Source organism: Trichosurus vulpecula, chromosome 3 (assembly GCF_011100635.1).
Source record: "Trichosurus vulpecula isolate mTriVul1 chromosome 3, mTriVul1.pri, whole genome shotgun sequence".
NCBI classification, from domain to species: Eukaryota; Metazoa; Chordata; class Mammalia; order Diprotodontia; family Phalangeridae; genus Trichosurus; species Trichosurus vulpecula.
Window position 1 is genome coordinate 115,596,570 of NC_050575.1, and position 21,254 is coordinate 115,617,823.

Sequence of the window (21,254 nt, forward strand, 5' to 3'; positions counted from 1 at the left end):
ATTGAGACTTTTATCTGTGAAATGGGTGAGTGAGAGTTCTGTTGAGCATTTGCCAAGGTCACCTAGAAAGTCAGTGGCAGCCAAGGATTCAGACCTATGCCTACTGCCTTTGGGGTCAGTGTTGGGTCAATTAAGCCATGGCATCTCCTGATGCAGCACTGGTTCCATGCAGGGGAGGCAAGGATGCGAAATATATCATCATCTCTTCCAAATTCTGGTAAAAGGTGATAACACAATAAAATGTTAGTTCTAGTTGCTTAATCATATGGCGGATGAGTTTCCCTCAGAGAAACCTCCATCCTTGTCCTTCCTTCCCTCTGTTGGTAATAGTGCTCGACACAAAGGGACCTGTCAGCCAGATATATTCTTGTTTTGGTTGCATGCCCTAGCTCCTCCCTCTGCACATGTCCTGGGTATAGATGAATAGTTTCTTTTATCTTCCAATATTGGGCTGGTCTCTGGCAGGAATCCAGGTGGCTGCACTAAGCAACATTGTTAAAGATGCTATCGGGCTGTGCCCCTGGGAGCCCAGGGCATCCAATTTGGCAACAGAGCCTCAGGTTTGGCTCAAGGTTGCCAAAGACACCTGTAATGGAGAATGGTACTCACCCTGGAGTAAGAGAACATTCAGGAAGGCCAGGCATATACCTACCTTTCCAGGAGTTCTTGCCTACATTGTCTCCTCCAGTGACCCCACCCTAGTCCAGGCCTTTATTACTTCACACCCTGACTACTACAATAGACTCTTAGGCACTCTCTACTAGCTCCCTCTTCGGTTCATCATGCACAGGTCACCAGGTTCATTGTTCTAAAGCACAACTATCATTCTGTGACTTCTCTGCTCAAAAACCTTTCAAGGCTGGGCTGCCCATCGCCCACAAGTAAAAAAAGTCCATGCTCCCTAAACTGGCATTTCTAAGAGCATTTATGACTGTGAAAAAGAGCACCAGGCCTCCAAATAAGCAGGATTTCTGCAACAGTGATGGTGCCAGGGTGCCAGCTGGGCCAAGTTTCACAGGATAAAAGGATGAAAAGATGACAAAGAGACTAGAAGAATCAATCAGAGTCCCCTGAAAGTACCAGAGTTAACTGTGTCTCCCTCTCTATCCTCCCTCTCACAAAAGTAGGATTTCCCCTTATAGTCCCCTCTGGCCTTGCTTTATGCCCCTCACAGCCCCCTTCCCAAACCATAGCCAAGGCAGCACATTTTAAGAGCCTGATCTGGAGATCTAGAAACAGTCTCTTTTTTCCCTTCTCAATGGATCAACCTTGGCTCATCCTGCATTTTTTGCAGATAACTAAATTGCCTTCATACTTCTAGCTTCCTTTACTTCTATGTCATCAATGGTCTTACTGGATATTCCCAGCTTTACAGGATGTCAGAGTTGGAAGAGACCTCAGAAGGCATCAAATCTAAACCATGCCTCAACATAAAAAATCCATTTTACAACCATTTTACTACACTCTTGCGTCCAGGCTTGGGGCCATCAGACCAAAAGCTGATACATTTAAAAGTCAGTCATTCAAATGCAATAGTACTGAGTGCTCTGGAAGAAATTTTGAATGTGAGGAATTCAGAGAAGCATAGGAAGCAGGTTCACTTAATTGAACAGATGCACAATGAAGGAAGAAGCAGAAATACAATATATACAATGATTACCACAATACAAATGGAAGGAACAACAAATACATGGAAAATAAACACTGTATAATTATTATGATCTAGGTTGGCCCTGTAGAAGAGATGAGAAAATGCAACTCTCTCTCTTCTCTGCCAAAGTGAGGGACCATCGGTGGTGAACCCTGCTGATACCAGAGGATTTCAAAGTGTGGTTCAGGAATCTTTGTGTGTCCCTAAGGCCTTTTTAGTGAATTCATGTGTTCAAAACTATTTTATAATAATACTAAGACATCTTGATTTCTAACAGTAACTATCAATAGATATTACCCACCTATACAAAAACTCTTTTTGGTGGGGGAGGAATTCCTCATTAATTTTTAAGAGTAGAAAAGGGGTCCTAAGACCAAAAAGTTTGAGAACTGCTAATCTATACTGTCAGACTTGGTTGATACATTGATTGATTTTGCTGAACTGCCTCCCTCTCTCCCCGCCCCCCCCCCTCCCTCCCTTCCTTCCTCCCTCCCTCTCTCTTTCTTCTCCTCCTCCTTCTTCTTCTCACCTCAATCTCTCTCTTTCTCCCACTCACTCATTCATTGTTATAAGGTGTGGCTTGCTGGAAAGGGGAGATGAAATAATAGGTTAAGAATGAAAGACATCAATAAAAGAATTTTAAGTGTTAAAACAAATTTCAACTAAGCATCTCCTTCTTCTGCATCAAACCAGCACAAGCACTGTACAGCCCAATGAAATGGAAGGAGTATTGGACCTGAAGTCAAGAGAGACAATGGCTTCAAATCCCTGCTCTGATACCCACTGGCTATGTGACCACTGACAAATCACTTAACCTCTATGACCCTCCATTTCCTCCTCTGTAAACTAGAAATAATAATACTTGCAAGAACTACCTTGCAGGGTTATTGTGAGAAAAGTGCTTTTTGAACCTAAAAAATGCTTGATATAAATGTGAACTTACGGTAGATTGCCTGCCCTCACACTAGAGTCAAGTACTCTAGGTCAGCCCATCAGTCTCTGTATGGCATTTATCTGGTCCCACCTTACCTGTCCAATCATTCTTCCACTAATCCCCTTGAATGAATTACCACCTTTGTGGGCTTCCCTTACACCTTCTGTAAAATGAGGGGCTTAGCCTAGATGGTCTTTATGGTCTCTCTCAGTTCTAATCATCAAAAAATCTGTTTCACTCAGTCCTCACACCTGTGAGGCAATTAGGGAGTGTCATGTGTCTTCCACCATAGGAAAGGGAGGCTCATAGACATTAAGTCATTGGACCAAAGTCACACTGCCAGGTTTAGTGCCTGAAGGAGGACCAGAACCCAGGTCTGGTTTAGTGCCCGAAGGAGGACCAAAACCCAGGTCTATGATGCCCAGTTATGGGCTGGGAGGCTGTTCATCACATTGCACCCCATGGTCAGTCCAAGATTAGTGTTTCTAAGATGTAAAAGGGAGACCATATCAGAAAGAGAGGCCAGGGCCAATCAAGAAAGAAATAGGATCATAGAATGGAAAGAGCCCTACTGTGAAGTCAGAAGATATGAGTTCAAATGCTGCCTCTGAAGCTTCCTACGTGCAGGATCTTGGGCAAATCACTTCGACCTCCTTAGGCTTCAGTTTCCCTCTGTAAGATAAATGAATTGGACTCAGGGGTGGGGAACTTGTGCCTCGAGGCCACAGGTGGCCTTCTAGGTCCTGGCTGTGGCCTTTTGACTGTGTCCAAGTTTTACAGAACAGATCCTTTTATTAAAGAGATTTATTCTGTGAAGTTTGGATTCAGTCAAAGGGCTGCACTTGAACTACAGGGCCTCATATGGCCTTGAGGCTGCAGGTTCCTCATCCCTGGAGCCTGGGTACCTCTGAGGTCCCATCTAGATCTAAACTGATGCTCCTACAAGGACTTAGGAACTGATAATAAGAGCAGATGAGTATAATGACAGTGCTTTACAGTTTACTAAAGCTTGTTGACATCCATTCCCATTGGATTCTCATAGTAGAGAGAGAAAAGTCAGGACAATTACTCTCCATTTTACAGATGAGAAAACTGAGGCCCCAAATTAAATGTCTTTTCAAGATCACACAGTTCATTAGAGACAAGAGATTTGTATTCTAGGCCTGGTTCTTCCTGGAAGTAGAATGTTCTAAATAAAAGAGAGTTTCCCCAATGGAAAAGTTATTTTTCTAATGCCAAGACCTAGAGGCTTTAAAAATACTACTTTCCCCAAGCGGGAGAAATAGGAATTTAAATGGCATGCATCAATTTTCAAAGTATCATCTAGACAAGATGACACACATCTGCTCCCAACTTTTCCAAATCTCCCTGGAAACTCTCAAAACTTGGCATGTTTTGAGGCACTCCAGTCAGCAACTCTGGAGAGCTGATGAAATGCTTAGAAAAGGCTGAAGTTCAGAGGCAGCGTGGCTTAGTAGACAGAGAGCTCACCTTGTAGTCTACAAGACCTGGGTTCAAGTCCTACCTTTGACTATGCCTGCTGGCTGTGTGACCCTGAGTAAATTAACTTCTCAGTGTCCCAGACTACTCTCTAAGATGACTATAAATTGCAGAAAGGATGCCTACCTGCCTAAGTAGAAATTTGTGTGAAATCATAGATCTCTTCAAAAAAAGGGGGAAAAAAGGTTGAAATAAAATCTGAGTTGGAACCCTGGGGATTCTAGAATGTTATCATTGGAAGGAACCTTAAAGACCATCTATTGCAACTCTCATTTTAAAGGTGAGCAAGTCACTTTTGCTCTCTGGGCCTCAGGCTTCCCAAAGGGTCAGGCCTACAACCTATGTCTCTAGATTCCCGAGTCCAATTTTCTTTCCACTGTGCATCTTTGTATGGCTTGTCTCCTCAGAAGACTTGATTTCTACCGCCATACTAATCATTAGATTATACCCGTTTCCCTTTTTCTCTCTCTGTTGTGTGACTCTAAAAAACATGCCAAACAAGCCCATCTTATAGCTGGACCAAATCCCTGTGGTGTTCTCCTAAGACCTTTCACTCTCCTATCTCAACTTTACCCCTCCCCCACCCAAAACACACACAACCCCCAGAAATGGGTGGAAATTATTTTAGGCTCATGGGAAAGCATGAGATAGGTCAACTCACAGCTTCTTGTCAGAGACGCAGACAGAGTGCCCTTGGTTGCCTAGTGAGGGAGACCCACACAAACCAGGGCCCAGGAAAGTGTGCCACCTCCCTGGGGGTAACCACAGCAACTCAGGTCCCAAGACACCAACCTCAGAAACAGATACAGATCCCTGAAACCTCCTCAGAGGAACTTCCTTGGAAGGTGGGCTTGACTGGTATATAGAGTCACACCACAGACGATGCCACTTCCTATCCAGAAAACTTCAGGCAATCCTTCATACGTTAGTGGGGCGCATGGAAATTACTAAAGATGTTTCCTTGCCCCACCAAACCCACCCCAAGAAACACTTCAGGGATTTAAAGGCTCACCCTTTCCCATGAAGGGTTCCCAGGTACCTTTCCCACCTGTAAATACCTCCAGATGGTCCAATATCCCTTCCCTGGGGATGTAAGGGAGGGAAAGGGAGAGAAAGAACCCTTGTTTTCCCCAAAGAGACAATAGAATCATGGAAAAATAACTTTAGAGATGAAAGGGCCCTTGGAGAAAACCCTTTTACTTTTACAGATGGCTTAATTGAGACCCAGAATAAGGATGTCAAAGGATCTAGGGCTGGAAGGAACTTCAGGGATCATGTAGTATCCCCCTCACTTTCCTAATAAGAGGAAACTGAGACTCAGACTAAATGACTTGACCAAGTGACCATATCACTATCATAGCTAGATAGCATGTGGGATAGTTGAACTGAGAACCCCAAGTCTTCTGCCTCCAAAGTCAGGTTTCTTAGGATCAAAGAATAGAGCGAGAGTTCTGGAAGAAATCTTCAAGATCACCAGGTTCAACGATCTTGTTTTACATACGGGGAAACTAAGGCTCAATGATTAAAGCGACCTAACCAAGGTCGTGCTGATTCAGGACTAAACCCTCACCCTTGGCGGGGGGGGGAAGGGCGAGCGGCGGGGCGGGGGGGGGGGGGAGTATCAATAAGTTTATAATTTTGATATGTCTGCTGAAGAATAGGGTGGTATCAGAGAGTGGGGTACCCCGGGACATAGTTTCTCCTCCACCCCGTTTTGCCTGGGCAACTGGGGCCCGGCACAGAACACGCCGCAAGACCAGCCCGCGCCTCCCCAGAGCTGGGGAAAGTTCTGCCGACCGCTCTGGGGCGTGATTTCTCCTCGTCTCACCTGAGCTGCTGCAGCCACCACCCTGATGCCAGGTGGGGATGGGCGTCATTCCTCTTCGCCAGCCTCCCAGACCGAATGGGATGCCACACTCCTCCGCATCCCGGGCCCCTGGAGCCGCCAGCCCAGCAACCCAGCCCAGCTCCGGGTAAAACTCTTCCCCGCCTCCTTTAGTCAATTTCCTGGAGTTAAAACGCTGCAAACAATAGTCTCCAATCTGAGAGTCGCAGCTGCTCGGGGCGGGGGGCTTGGCTCAATTTTAGCATAATTCTGGAGGTCTGACCAATGGGATAAAAGGAACGGCCCCAAGAAGGCGGGGATTGAACCATCTCCACCAATCGAGGAGATGCGTCGGTTTCTGCCCGCCCTTCATAGAATCAGTGGTGTCCGGAAAGTCTAGTCCTCCCGGAGAGGGTACAGAGGGACGCGGGTGCGAAGGCCCATTAACGGGCCTCCACAAACTGTAAGGTGACAGGATTTAGATTTGGAAAGGACCTCAGATGAGCTGATAGCCACCCCCTTATTTCACAGAAGAGAAAACGAACGGGCCCAAGATCAAACAGGTAGCCAATAGGGGAGCTAGAACTCTAAATCTTTTGACTCCAAGTCAGTACCCTCTGCTTTCTTTTCTTTCCCCTCCCCTCCCCTCCTCCCCATCCCCACTACACTCCGCCACTGCCTTCTTTCCCTTCCCCTCCCCCCCCTCCATCCCCACTACACCCCCACTGCCTTCTCTTCCCTCCTCTCCTCTGTTGTCTTCATCTTCTGAGCTCGGTTTCCCCAAATGCAAAACCAAAGTATTAGACTCCTTGGCCCCTCCCAGTTCTGAGAACTCATGTTTTGTTGACACAGGAGACGGGAGTGTTTCCTTCTATCTCTTCTGGGAAAATTGTCGACATCCTCTTTTTCCCCCCTCATGGCTGGCTGCTCATCTCCTGCCAGAGGGAATCCGCAGTTCTTACCGCCCTCGCTCCAGCCCCTTTATTTATTCTTAGTATTTCAAACCCTGGATTTCACGAGGTGCCCAAGTCAGGGTGAGTGACGCTAGAAATATAATCCCTTCCCTCATCCCTAGGAGCGGATGACCTGCTTTCACTTAACCCAGAGGCTGGACTCTGAGGCATTTTGGCACTAGGCAACTTTGAAAGTAGAACGTTCTAAAGAAAAGAAACCTCCTTCAATGGGAAGGTTATTTTTCTAATGCCAGGACCTAGAGGTCTTCAATTACTTTTTTTCAGTTGTCTTCAGGGACATTAAAGGAAAAGACCCTTGAAATAATTTGGTCCAAACTCATGGTTTTACGGAAGGGGAAACCAAGGCTGAGAGAGGTTAAGCACAAACCGGAGACTAGGACTCCCTATCTCACAGGGCTGTTGTGGAGCAAGTGCTTTGTAAACTGTATATTGCTATATAAATCTGAGGTATTAGTATCATTTTTATCAGAATGTCTGAGGGGGAGAGAACCTTAAGCAGCTTGTTGTAGTAGGAAGTGCTAGATATGGCACCAAAGGACCAAGATTCAAACCTTAGCCCTGACATTTACTAGCTGTGTGACCCTGGGAAAGTCACTTAACATCTCAACACCCCAGTTTCTTCACCTGTCAAGGGAGCTTAATGATTACTTACACTGCCTATCAAGGTGTAGAACAGTGCTTTGTAAACCTTTAAAAAGAGAAATGTGAGTTATTATTAACATAGAATGTTAGTGCTAGAAGGGACCATGAGGACTGACCATCCAGTCTAATACATCCATTTTTCAAGTGAGGAAATTGAGGCCTAGTGTGGCTAAGTGATTTGGCCCAAATCACAAAATGGGTCAGTGCCAGGTAGAGCTAAGACTGAGAAGCCAGATCTCCTGGCTTCTTTCTTTTCTTTCTCCTTTCTTCTCCAGCCTCCACTCTGAGTTCTACTGAATCTTTTCCCTGCTCTCTGAGGGGACTCTGGTGTTCTGGACTTCAGAGTCAAGAAATGCTAATGTCTGCTGGAAGCCTTATTCTGGGTGTATGGAACTTATGGGCAAGGCTTAGGATACATGTGTTGAGATGAGGGAGGAGGAAAAGGAAAATTTTCTGGGTCACCTTAATGCATAGAGGGCTGCCCCTCCCCAGATGAGAACTGTAGTCTTACTCAGTGGTTCATGGAATTAAGTTGCTTAAAAATTGTGTTTTTGTTGGTTTTCCTAAGTTGGGTAATTTATAGGAAGCTAACGCATCTTTTACTAGGGGGTGCTTCCTCTCTCGATAGGGGCAGAAGGTATAGCTGAACTTAGCTACTTGAACCTTCCTCTCCTTTCTAGCTGTTTCCTTAGAAACAGTGGTACATCTTACTTGCCCTCTGGGGGTCTCATCCACCCATGCCTTGACTACCTCATTAAGCTTTCCACCTTCCCTCCCAAGGACAGCAGCCTTATTTTCAGCAGCAGAAGAGAAAACTTGAGACATTTCCAGGGTATACTACTTCACCGCCCCTTGCATCCTATGTTATTTGTTCCTAGTTACAGCTCCTGAGGGGATGGGGCAGCAGTGGTCAGCAGCTCCTAAAGGCTACATCTACATGTACATTCTGTACTTCTCTCTGCCTCCCTTAAATCTTTATGGCCCTTATAGTTCATACCACAGTAATAGCCTGTAATGGTTTCCTAACTTATCTTTAAAAAGAAATCATAGCTATTTGTGTACCTGTTGAATTGCTGGGATAAGACTGTTTGAGGTCCAGATCACATTAAGATGATGCTATGGAAAAAAACACTAGCCTTGGAGTCAGGCAGGAGGCCTGGGTTCAGATCTAGTGACCGTGTGAGCTTAGGAACATCACTGTCCTCCTCTGGGTTTCAGTTTCCTCATCTGTAAGACAGAGATGACCGTAACACTATCATCTATCTCCCAAGATTGTTGTGACAAAAGCACTTTTTAAACTTTTGAGTGATAGAAGTGCAAGGCATTGTTTATAGGATACGATGAGTCTTTGTGTGACAGACTGGGTGGGCAGAGAGTGTCTTCCTGTCTGATGGTTACTCTACATGGCCCACTTCTTTTCTGTCTGCTTTATTGATTTTAAGTGGGAGTTATCAAGATTTACAAAGCACTTTTCTCCTGATAAATCTGAGAGGGTAGTAATACAAATATTATTGTCCCTTCTTAACAGTAGCTGTCGTTTACACAGTGTTTGTACAATGGATAGAGTACTGAGTCTAGAGTCAGGAAGACTCATCTTACTGAATTCAAATCTGGCTTCAGACACTTACTATTTGTGTGACCCTAGGCAAGTCACTTAACTCTCTTTGCCTCAGTTTCCTCATCTGTAAAATGAGGTGGAAAAGAAATGGCAAACCACTCTAGTATCTTTGCCAAGAAAATCCCAAATGGAGTCATGAAGAGTCAGACACAGGGGCAGCTAGGTGGCACAGTGAGTAGAGCACTGGTTCAAATCTGCCTTCAGACACTTGACACACTTACTAGCTGGGTGACCTTGGGCAAGTCATTTAACCCCAACTTCCCTGCCTTCCCCCCTCCAACAAAAAGAAAAAGAAAAAGAGCGAGACATGACTGAAACACAACTTAACAACAACACAGTGTCCAGTACAGCTGCACTTTTGGACAGCCTGTATGTATAGAGTTTTAAGGTGTACAATACACTTAATATTCAGTATCTCACTGATCCTTATAACAGCCATAGGAAGAAGATTTGTTGTTCAGTCATTTCTCAGTTGCAGTCAACTCTTCATGGCCCCAGGTGGGGTTTTCTTGGCAGAGATACTGGAGCAGTTTGCCATTTCCTTCTCCAGCTCACTTTACAGATGAGGAAACTGAGGCAAACAGGGTTAAGTGACTTGCCCAGGGTCACACAGCTAAGAAGTATCTGAAGTTAGATTTGAATGTAGAAAGAGGAGTGTTCTTGACTCCAGGCCTGGCATTCTATTCATTAGGCCACCTAACTGCCCCGATGAAGGAGCTAACAAGTATTTTTACTTCTATTTTACAAGTCAGGAAACTGAGAAGGTAGAACCTGTCTATGATTACACAGGGTCAGAGTCAGGACCCTCCTGACTCCAGGTCCAGTTTTCTTTTTTTTTATTTAATATATTTAGTTTTCAGCATTGATTTTCACAAGAGTTTGGATTACAAATTTTCTCCCCCTTTCTACCCTCCCCCCCACTCCAAGATGGCATATATTCTGGTTGCCCTGTTCCCTAGTCAGCCCTCCCTTCTGTCACCCCACTCCTCTCCCATCCCCTTTTCCCTTCCTTTCTTGTAGGGCAAGATAAATTTCTATGCCCTATTGCCTGTGTATCTTATTTTCTAGTTGCATGTGAAAACTTTTTTTTTGTTTTTGAACATCTGTTTTTAAAACTTTGAGTTCCAAATTCTCTCCCCTCTTCCCTTCCCACCCACCCTCCCTAAGAAGTCAAGCAATTCTACATGGGCCACATGCGTATCATTATGTGTAACCCTTCCACAATACTCATGTTGTGAAAGACTAACTATATTTTGCTTCTTCCTAACCTATCCCCCTTTATTCAATTTTCTCTCTTGACCCTATCCCTTTTCAGAAGTGTTTGTTTTTGATTACCTCCACCCCCATCTGCCCTCCCTTCTATCATCCCCCCCTTTTTTATCTTCTTCCTCCTTTCCTGTGGGGTAAGATACCCAATTGAGTATGTATGGTATCTGATGAGAGCAAGATTCACTCATTCCCCCTCACCTGCCTTCTCTTCTCTTCCTACAGAACTGCTTTTTCTTGCCACCTTTATGCGAGATAATTTACCCCATTCTATCTCTCCCTTTCTCCCTCTCTCAATATATTCCTCTCTCATCTCTTAATTTGATTTTATTTCTTTTAGATATCTTCCCTTCGCCTTCAACTCACTCTGTGACTGCTCTCTCTCTCTCTGTACATATATATATATATATATATATATATATATACACACACACATACATATATACATACGTACACATTCACTTATATATACATAAACATATATATATATATATATATATATATATGTATATATGCATATTCCCTTCAGCTACCTTAATACTGAGGTCTCATGAATCCTGCACATCATCTGTCCATGTAGGAATGTAAACAAAACAGTTCAACTTTAGTAAGTCCCTTGCAATTTCTTTTTCTTGATTACCTTTTCATGCTTCTCTTGATTCTTGTGTTTGAAAGTCAAATTTTCTATTCAGCTCTGGTCTTTTCACTGAGAATGCTTGAAAGTGCTCTATTTTATTGAAAGTCCATATTTTGCCTTGGAGCATGATACCCAGTTTTGCTGGGTAGGTGATTCTTGGTTTTAATCCTAGCTCCATTGACCTCCAGAATATCGTATTCCAAGCCCTTCGATCTCTTAATGTAGAAGCTGCTAGATCTGGGGTTATTCTGATTATGTTTCCACAATACTCAAATTGTTTCTTTCTGGCTGCTTGCAGTATTTTCTCCTTGACCTGGGAGCTCTGAAATTTGGCGACAATATTCCTAGGAGATTTCTTTTTGGGATCTATTTGAAGAGGTGATCGGTGGATTCTTTCAATTTCTATTTTGCCCTGTGGCTCTAGAATATCAGGGCAGTTCTCCTTGATAATTTCTTGAAAGATGATATCTAGGCTCTTTTTTTGATCATGGCTTTCAGGTTGTCCAATAATTTTTAAATTATCTCTCCTGGATCTATTTTCCAGGTCAGTGGTTTTTCCAATGAGATATTTCACATTGTCTTCCATTTTTGCATTCCTTTGGTTCTGTTTTATAATATCTTGATTTCTCATCAAGTCACTAGCTTCCACTTGCTGCAATCTAATTTTTAAGGTAGTATTTTCTTCAGTGGTCTTTTGGATCTCCTTTTCCATTTGGCTAATTCTGCCTTTCAAGGCATTCTTCTCCTCATTGGCTTTTTGGAGCTCTTTTGCCATTTGAGTTAGTCTATTTTTTAAGGTGTTGTCTTCTTCAGTATATTTTTCAGCATTTTTTTAGGTCTCCTTTAGCAAGTCATTGACTTGTTTTTCATGGTTTTCTCACATCCTTCTCATTTTTCTTCCCAATTTTTCCTCTACTTCTCTAACTTGCTTTTCCAAATCCTTTTTGAGCTCTTCCATGGCCTGAGACCAGTTCATGTTTTTCTTGGAGGCTTTTGTTGTAGGCTCTTTGACTTTGTTGATTTCTTCTGGCTATATGCTTTGGTCTTCTTTGTCACCAAAGAAAGATTCCAGAGTCTGAGACTGAATCTGGGTGTGTTTTTGCTGCCTGGCCATGTTCCCAGCCAACTTACTTAACCCTTGAGTTTTTTCAGTGGGGTATGACTGTTTGTAGCGTTAAGAGAACTATGTTCCACATTTGGGGGGATGCACCAGCTCTGCCACACCAGCACTCCTCCTTCCCCAAGAACCCCCAACCCGGACTGGACTTAGATCTTCAGCAGGCTCTTCATTCCTGCTCTGATCCACCACTTAATTCCTCCCACCTGGTGGGCTTGGGGCCAGAAGCAACTGCAGCTGTAGTTCTGTAGCTGCAACACCCCCGCTGCCCCTGAACCTGTAGCTGAACCCTGAACTCCTTCCACTCCTGCAGCTTTTCCCACTAACCTTCTCTGTTGTCTTTGGTGTTTGTGGGTTGAGAAGTCTGGTAACTGCTGCAGCTCACTGATTCAGGGCACTAGGGCACGCTCCGCCCGGCTCATGGTCTGGTTGGTCCATGCTGCCCACGCTGGGTTCTGCTCCATTCCGCTCCTGCTCCCAGCTCCCAGTTCCTTGTGGGATAAACCCCACCCTGAGACCATCCAGGCTGTCCTGGGCTAGTGCCCTGCTTCCCTCTGCTATTTTCTGGGTTCTGCAGTTCTTCTCTGTTGTCTTTGGTGTTTGTGAGTTGAGAACTCTGGCAACTGCCAGAGCTCACCGAATCAGGGCGCCAGGGCCCGCTCCGCCTGGCTCCTGGTCTGGTTGGTCTGCGCGGCCCACGCTGGGCTCTTCTCCACTCTGCTCCTGCTCCCAGATCCGTGTGGGGTAGACCTTACCCAGAGACCATCCAGGCTGTCCCGGGCTGGAGCCCCACTTCTCTCTGCTACCTTGTGGGTTTGCAGTTCTAGAATTGATTCAGAGCCATTTTTTTAGGTTTTTGGAGAGACTTGGCGGGGAGCTTACACTAGTCCCTGCTTTTCAGCTGCCATCTTGGCTCCGCCCCACAGTTTTCTTTCCTCTATAAATGATGCTTCTCCATTTGGAAGCTGATGCTCAAGAGAGATTAAATGACCTGCCCAAAGTCATATATCTGGTCAAAACCAAGATTCAAATGCAAGTCTACTGACTCCAACTCCAGCATGTATTCCAGTAAACCATGACATTTTACACACACACGTATGTATATGGGCAAGTCATCCAACATCTATTGAGCACTTAGTATGTACAAGACATTGGGGATATGAAAATAAATATTAATGTCGTGCTCTCACTAGACTATAAGCTCATTAAGGACAAAGGCTTCTGCTTGATCCATATTATCCATAGCAGGGGGCTTAGGAACACAGATGCATAGGCATTATCCTTGGGTAAGATTCACTCACTCTAACCCCATCTTCTGCTGTCAACAGAGGTCTCAAAGGATATGCTTTAGGAGTGCCTGGTTGTCCTCCCTGATCCCTCACTATCCAATCGACTGGTTGATTTGATGGAAATTGGCCTTGCTCACTGAACGGGACTGGTTCACAAAACCAGCTCAGGACTCATTCCTTTGTGAAAAGACTAAAAGACTATTCCAAGCCAGATGCCCTGAGGTTATAATAAAATGAACTCTGGCACCATGGTTATTAGGGCCCTAGACAGGCTTCCTGAAATACTCTCTAAGCCACCTCAGCTGGATATTGTACAGAAACCTACCACAGTGTTTTGTGGAGGGAGAGGGATTTTGCAAATGTCATATAGGGTTTGGCCCTTGAAAGGATCTTAAGGACTGTGAAGTTCAACCTCCTCATCTTAAAGACTAGGAAACTGAGACCCAAAGACTTGTCCACAGTCACAGAGGCAATAAGTAGCAGTTACAGAATTCAAACTCCAAATTCTGACTCTATGCCCAGTACTAGTTTCATAATGCCGCACTGCTTTCCTCCAGTGGACTGCCTCATGAGGCACCTTCGGAGACTCTGGAAGCACCAGAGGAACTCCATTCTTAAAAGGATTCATTCCTTTCAATGTCCATCTGAGAGATGGAGACTGGTCTTCAGTCAGGTCAAAGCTGGCCCCCTTGTGGCCTGCAGAAGAGATGCAGCTGAATGGATTACCCAGTTTGGGTTACAAACTCATAGAATCCATCAATGGGAAAAACACAGAGGTAAATCCCATGTGGTCCCTGCCTGCAAGGGCTTATAAGATATTAAGGCTTAGATCTGGAATTCAAGGTATCATCTAATCCAACCCCCTGTGTCAAGACATTTAAGGTGGTATTACCTACATTTCACAGAGGAGGAAAATGGGCCCGAGGCGGTAAATGATTTTCCCTAGTCCACATAGCTAGTCAGCATCAGAGAGAGGTGCAAAACTCATTAAACATTGTTGTACAATAACCCTAGAAGACAGCGGAGAGGCTCCTTGATGAGAGGCCGTAATCCAATGACGCTCTCCAATGGGAGGAAGGCAGGCCCCACAGAACACTTTTTCCTAACATGTTAGATTTATTGAAAAATTAAAGTCACAAGCTCTTTATATAAATACACTGACATTGCTGGCCATTTACAAGGCATCCATTGTTAGGCTGTGCACAAGGTGACCAGACTGGTTAGGTGCTGGGAAGGGGGGGAGCATGGGATCCATGGCTGACAGGGTGGAAAATAAATAATAAATAAGACAGCAGAGAAGTAAGCTGGGTGAATAAACAGCCAGGGCAGGAGGGCACTTGCTGCCCACCCAGTCTGTGGCACTAAGATTGCTGTAGGGCATTTCCTGGGGACCATCCTCCAGTAGCCGAGGCCCCAGAGCTCTCTCTTCACCCCTGCTCTGGCTAACAGTTTCTCAGAGGAAGGAGAGAGGATACTGAATGGAGCCAAGCTCCTCTGGGGCAGATGGGATACATTCCCCTCTTCAAGGGGGACAAGTGGGGAAGGTGGGGAGGAGGCCAGAGCTGGTAGGTAGGTCAGGAGAGCCTCTAACCCAACTCAGAAGGGATTCAAAGGGTTCAGGGTTAAGGTAAAGGACAACAGAGTTGAGCATATGGTAAAGACAAATGTTCCTTAACACAGAGGTGGAGCCAAGTAGTGACAACTGTAAACAGGTCAGGGGAAGGCTGAACAAAAGCTTCAGCTCTCTCCGGCCTCTTCTTCTGTTCTGGCCTTGGAGTTCTTCCCCTCCCCCTTGGGCCTCTTTCTTGTTCTTAGTCCTTCCTTGTTTTCCCATCTTCTTTCCTGCTCTCTGGGCTCTGCTGAGGCTGACTGCTAGCCCAGGGGATGCTAAACTCTGTCTGTCTGCCAGCAGCCAGCTTGACAATGTACCTGGGAGTAAGGGGAGTAGGTGGGCCCCAATCTGGACTGGTAGTCAGGCTGGTTGGAACAGGCATGTCACACCACCTGCCATAGCCAGGTGAGTGCCTATCCCCCAGCCTGGGGAGAGGGGCATGCGTGTGCCAGAAGGGGGGCACTAGCAGATCTGGGAAGGAGCATCTCTTTGACCTGGAGCTACGTGCAGTTTTACACGTGTGAGACACAATACAGAGATCATCATAGCCTCCACTGGACTTAGTGACTTGGATCCTGGGCACTCTCCCTCAGGCCATCTTTCTACTTGGCTCTGGGGGTCCTTCCCCTAAAGCATCACATTGAACTCAGTAACCAGGAAGTCCACATAGTCCCGATCCTTCATCTTGAAGGCTTCAGCGATGATGCGGGCAGCCTCCCGGTGCTCTTTACCCCTCATTGTCATGCCATTCACCTCCAGGATCACATGACCCACCTTCAGCTTCCCACAGTTGTGGGCAGAGCCACCTCTCTGCAAAGAGCAGATACAGGAAGAAGATGTTAGCTCACGACACCCACGGCCCTAGACCAGCTACTGGTGGCTCAGACAAACTATAGGCTGGGTTCACCTGGGCTCAGGCTGCCACAGCCGGGAGCTGAGCTAACTTTCGCTAATTCTTATTTACACACCCATGAGTAGTTACCAAGAATGCCCTCTGCACGTCTGGTAGCTGAGACATGTGGTGACATTCACATACAAACTCCAAATGGCCCCTGCACCCAACACATGCTGTGCCAACCTATCAGTATACCTAAGCAGAGCATAAAGATCATATTAAATGTCCAGGTGGCTAATGCCACCAGCCCATTCTAACCCTATAGACTTGTTATATACCACCCTCCCTTGCCCCAATACATAGGTAGTAACGTATGCACCTCCCTACTTCCATCTGATGTCTCTCTAAGACAGGGACTGAGTCCCTGCCCTTGTTCTATAGCCCCAAGCCCTTGGCTCGTGGTTATGCACCCTTCATGACTTCTGGTTGGAAGATGTCTAGTGTGAGGGGCTAATGACAAAACTGAAATTACCGATGCTCCCAGATCACATCTTTGTAAGTGTCAAAGCACAGAAATATTATAGATAGAGCCCTAGTACTGCTTTGATCAAAACACCACTATAGGGAAGAAATACAGGGGAGAGAGTAGGGCAACAGGTGGAGTGAGGCTAAGAGTCCTGGAGCCACTTAGAATTCGTAAGCTCCTGATGTTTCCTAGAATTCTCAGTGCTATCACATTGATTGCTTGGGAGAGGGCAGGGAGGAGTCACCTAGCCAAGTCTGGGGAAACCCAAAAAGGAGTTTCCACGTTCCCTAGATGTTGCTTCTTTCCATACCTGGATGGTAACGATCCGTGGCAGGGGCTGTCGAGTATTAGCACCACCCTCGATAGCAATCCCCAAGGTGGCCGCACTCTTCATCACTCGGATCAGAGAGGATGTGGGTTCCAGAAGGCCAGGCTGAAGGCAGAGGAAATGTTATTATCACCAAAGGCTGCCCCTTCAGTGGGTCCCTTAAAGCCTTGGCTAGATTTCCTTTCAGCCTCTAAAAACGGACAATTTTGATTCTTCTAAGCTTCCTGTTCCTATCCAAGCATCATAAGGTTTCGGAGCTGGAAAGAATCTTAGAGTTCATCTGATCCAAACTACTCATTTAAAAAACTCATCCAGTCATTCAATGAACATTTATTAAGAGTCTACCATGCATAATGCACATAGAGTGTGGAAGGGATACATACAATATAGTTCTCATCCTCAGGGAATTTACAAATTACCATAATGAAGAAATTGAGGTCCAAGGGAGGTCACTGATTTGTCCAAGGTCACACAGAGCAAGGATTAGAATCCAGGTTTACTGATTCCCAGTTTTTGTGTGTTTATTTCTTACATGTTGAACTATTTTACAGGGGACAACCCTTGTGTGGAAAAAGCTACTCAGAAGCAAACTAAAGCTCAGATGAGCTTCTGTGCTCACCCAGTAAAGACAAATCCTGGCATTTTTTGTCACCACTCCCATGGAGTGATAGAGGTTGGGCAACACTGGCAAACTCAGTCTCTAGTTTGCCAACTATTGGGTCAATGTGCAATAGGAAGTTCTTTAATTTTGTGATTCAGTGTCTCTAGGGGTGGGGCGAGGCCAGCATGTTTAAAGATGGGAGAGGTGACAAGGAGGCCTCTATGACTGGGCGCCCTCAAGGCAGGGTATGGCAAAACCCTATCTGTGTTGTTCTGGCACAAAATGCATACAGCCTTTGATCAACTCATGCCTCTCACACCACACCCACAGGCTGAGTTGAGAATAGGGTCAACCATGCCCCCTTGCCCACTGGCTTCTGAATCACATTTAGGAAACCCCTCCCTTGGGCAGACCTCACCCCCTCCCCATCTCAAGACACCCTGGAAACCTTCCCCTGGGTGGAGTCCAATCCCCAGCCTGCCCTGCCTATGAAGCTTCCTCATGTCTATTCCTTACGGGTTTGGTGGCTGCCTCTGCTGCCCCCTCATTCCGGGGGAGGTCCTTGCTGCCTCTTCCCTTCGTGGATGCCTGCTGTCGGGCCCGGTCTTTGCTGCTGGCCTCTGCCTCCCCGGTGTCCACACCACTGTCTTCGCTGAGAGTCTGCCCACTGTCTGACAGTTGGGAAAGGGTCGAAGCTGCTGGGGGCGATAGCGGGAGAATGGCTGTTAGCAGGAAGGAAAACAGAATATGTTGTCAGGAGGCTGCTGAGGAACATCTACGGCCACCGGACCTCTGAGTCCCTTCTGCTCTCCACATGGAATTAGACACAGGGCACAAGTTAGTAGACAGGAAGATAAAGATGCTAGTTTGGGCACCAGGTTAATCTAGGAAACCTTAGTTTCTTCTCAAGTAGCCCCTGTGAGACTCAAGGACCCAGGGACTGGTACAAAGGTTTTCTGACTCAGGAGTCACAATAGGGAGAAGCCATGGCAGCCATGCATTGGCAATAGCGCCCTCTAGACAGTTAATTAAATATGAGACATACGGTGCTATTCTAGGCCCCTACAACTATACCCACTTCAGATAAGGCCACTAAAACTGCAAAAAGGCATCGCTTGGTAATGATCCATTATTCAGTTTATTGAAATCTACTCACACTTCTTTACTTGCAAGGGGAAAGTATGAAAGCAATTGAGTGTCATCTCTTTCTTTCTCTCCAAAGTCTTGACCGGGGGTGGGGAGCCTGTGACCTCGAGGCCACATGTGGCCTTCTAGGTCCTGGGGAGCTGTCTTTAGACCGGATCCAAGTTTTACAAAACAAATCCTTTTATTAAGGGGATTTGTTCTGTGAAGTTTGGATTCAGTCAAAGGGCTGCACTTGAGGACCTAGAGGGCCACATGTAGCCTCAAGGCTATAGTTCCCCACCCCTGGTCTTGATTTTTGTCCTGCCACTGGAGTTGGAGGACTTAGGAAGAGAGAGTGAGGCTGATGACTTTGCACAGCTCTGCCTCACTTAAGTCCAATTCACACTGTCAAGACATAACCCATGCCATTGTTGGTCCTCTTAGAAAAACAAAGGACCAACAACTACAACAAGGTGCAAAATATCCCCCCAATATTCCCTGCACTGTAGAAGGGTGGAAAAGGCCTAGACATGGCTACCCTTTGGTTATTGCCAAATACCACCTCTATATAGATGACCTGAAAATCTCTATCTCTAAATCTGAATTCTCTTCTTTGATCACCCAAGAACCTTACCTCCAGTCACCTGAAGGCTATCGGCTATCTCTCCATGGATGCTCCTCTAGCATCTCCAAATGAACATATCTCAAACCAGGGATGTGCTAGTAAATGGTTAACAACCAGCTCTCTGAAAATGCACAATATACTTTTAATTTCCATCATTAACATTTTTTCTATCATATTCTTAGGTCTAGAGTACAATCAAGCAAAACAATAAATCACGCCCTGCTTTGTCCAATTGTTTGCCAATCTCCAAAGTAGAAGCTTAAGCTCACATTGCAAATTTAACAATTGGCTCTCTTGCTTTGCCTGGTGCCAACACATTCTTGTCCCAAACCGAACTCATCTTAACCCCTAAATCAGGATTTCCTTCGGACTTCCATACTTAATGATTATGTTAATGTCAGTTACTTGCGTCCATAACCTTAGCGTTACTGTTGATTCTTCCCTTTCCTCACCTCTCCTATCCTTTCCAATCAATCATTTCCAACTCCTAAGGATTCCAACGCTCAGTCATCTTTATATCCTTCTTCTCCTCTCTATTCCAACTGCCGCCATTCCAGTACAGACTCTCAATACTGCCTTCCAGATGAGTGCAATCATCTCCTGTGTCTTATTCTCTGCTACTTTTTCCTTCATGTAATCCATTCTTCATCCCACTACCAGAACAATCTCCCTTACACATAGCTCTCTTCACTTTTTGAAAATCTTCGGTGGCTCCCTACTATTCTAAAGAGTAGTTCATATTCCTCTGTTGGCATTCAAGGCCCTCCATCATGTGACGTCACTGTTTTTTCCAGCTTCTTCCTTCTACTACCTGGCAAGCTCCTTGAGGGTGAAGATTTTGTCTTAGCTCAACCCAGTGTCCCCTAGTGCTTGGTACAGTGTTCCTACACACAGTAGGTACTTAATAAATGCTTACTATTTTCACTATATTTTATTTTACATCATTCCCCTGAACACGCTGTGCTTTAACCAAAATGGACTGCTCTATGTCCCCAAACATGCTTGTGATTTGCTTACATTGTTCCCAGGACTTGGAATTCCTTCCTTCTTTCTTTGCTTGTTGAAGTCCCTGTGCTTTAAAACCCCACCCTCAGGCCACCTCTTCCATGAAGCCTTCCCTGATTCATCCAGCTGGTAATTTCTTGTCAGGCTTCTCCTATCCTTTTTTTCTGGCTCTTTAATGATCTTTTCATGTGTTTTTGAGGCATCTAGGTGGTACAATGGATAGAGTACCAAGCTGGAGTCAGAAAGATTCATCTTCCTGAGTTCAAATGTGGCCTCAGACACTTACTAGCTGTGTGACCTTGGGCAAGTCACTTAAAACCCTGTTTGCCTCAGTTTCTCATCTGTAAAATGACCTGGAGAAGGAAATGGCAAACCACTCCAGTACCTTTGCCAAGAAAACCCCAAATCGTGGCATGAAGAGTCACACTCAGCTGAAACATCTGAACAACAAAACTATACAATCTGTGTTGGTGACTTATCCCCTGACTATTCTATAAGCAATTTGAAGTCATAGACTATTATCATATGCAAGCTTGGTAGCTCCCCCAGTACCTAGCACAGGGCTCTACACACAGCAGACACTTACCAAATGTCTATTGCATTGTACTGGAAATAAATAAAGGGGCCCTTTCTGACACTGTGGTTCTGATGTAGTTATGCCCCTGCTGGAAAAAAAAGGTCAAGACAGTAGTTGCAGAAAATAACAAATCATTTTTTTTCAGGTGTCAGGACAGTCTGTGAAGTGGTCCGGGATTAAACATGGTAAGAAGCAGGATGAGAAACAGCAAGAGGAAGACAGCCTGCTCCCTGGTCAGAGCTAGAGGCCAGAGCTGGAATCCTGCCTTTCTGAGGTAATTAGAGCTCAGAAACAGGATCCAAATGGATTTCAACTGAATAGGATTCTTTCCTCTCCAAAAGCCTACTAGCTAGCCTAAAGAAGCTTAGTTTAGGGTGAAGGTTCCTAATCTTTTTGTGCCATGGACCCCCTTCAATGATCTGATGAAAACTAGGGACCTCTTCTCAGAATAATGTGTTTAAATGTATAAAATAAAATTATAAAGGAAACCAATTATATTAAAATACAGTAATAAATTTTTTTAAAGTTCACACACCAGAGGTTACCCTGGTTTAGGGGGTCATGGTG

General features: G+C 45.3%; 2 protein-coding genes across 3 annotated transcripts in view; both read right to left on the reverse strand.

The window, feature by feature from the left end:
• The window catches only part of AKNA (AT-hook transcription factor), a 71,699-nt gene extending 65,737 nt beyond the window's left edge, over positions 1-5,962 (reverse strand). The window contains exon 1 of the mRNA XM_036752955.1: positions 5,914-5,962. Coding sequence (XP_036608850.1) covers positions 5,914-5,962 — 49 coding nt within the window. The remainder of the gene's footprint in view (positions 1-5,913) is intronic.
• Positions 5,963-14,986: 9,024 nt separating this feature from the next.
• The window catches only part of WHRN (whirlin), a 133,883-nt gene continuing 127,615 nt past the window's right edge, over positions 14,987-21,254 (reverse strand). The window contains exons 11-13 of one of the 2 annotated variants that reach the window (XM_036751271.1): positions 17,872-18,050; positions 16,737-16,859; positions 14,987-15,875 (exon numbers count right to left, since the gene is read on the reverse strand). In XM_036751271.1, coding sequence (XP_036607166.1) covers positions 15,693-15,875; positions 16,737-16,859; positions 17,872-18,050 — 485 coding nt within the window. In that variant the 3' untranslated portion in view covers positions 14,987-15,692. Of the gene's footprint in view, positions 15,876-16,736; positions 16,860-17,871; positions 18,054-21,254 lie in introns of both variants that reach the window. The other variant, XM_036751270.1, reaches the window with a different exon arrangement.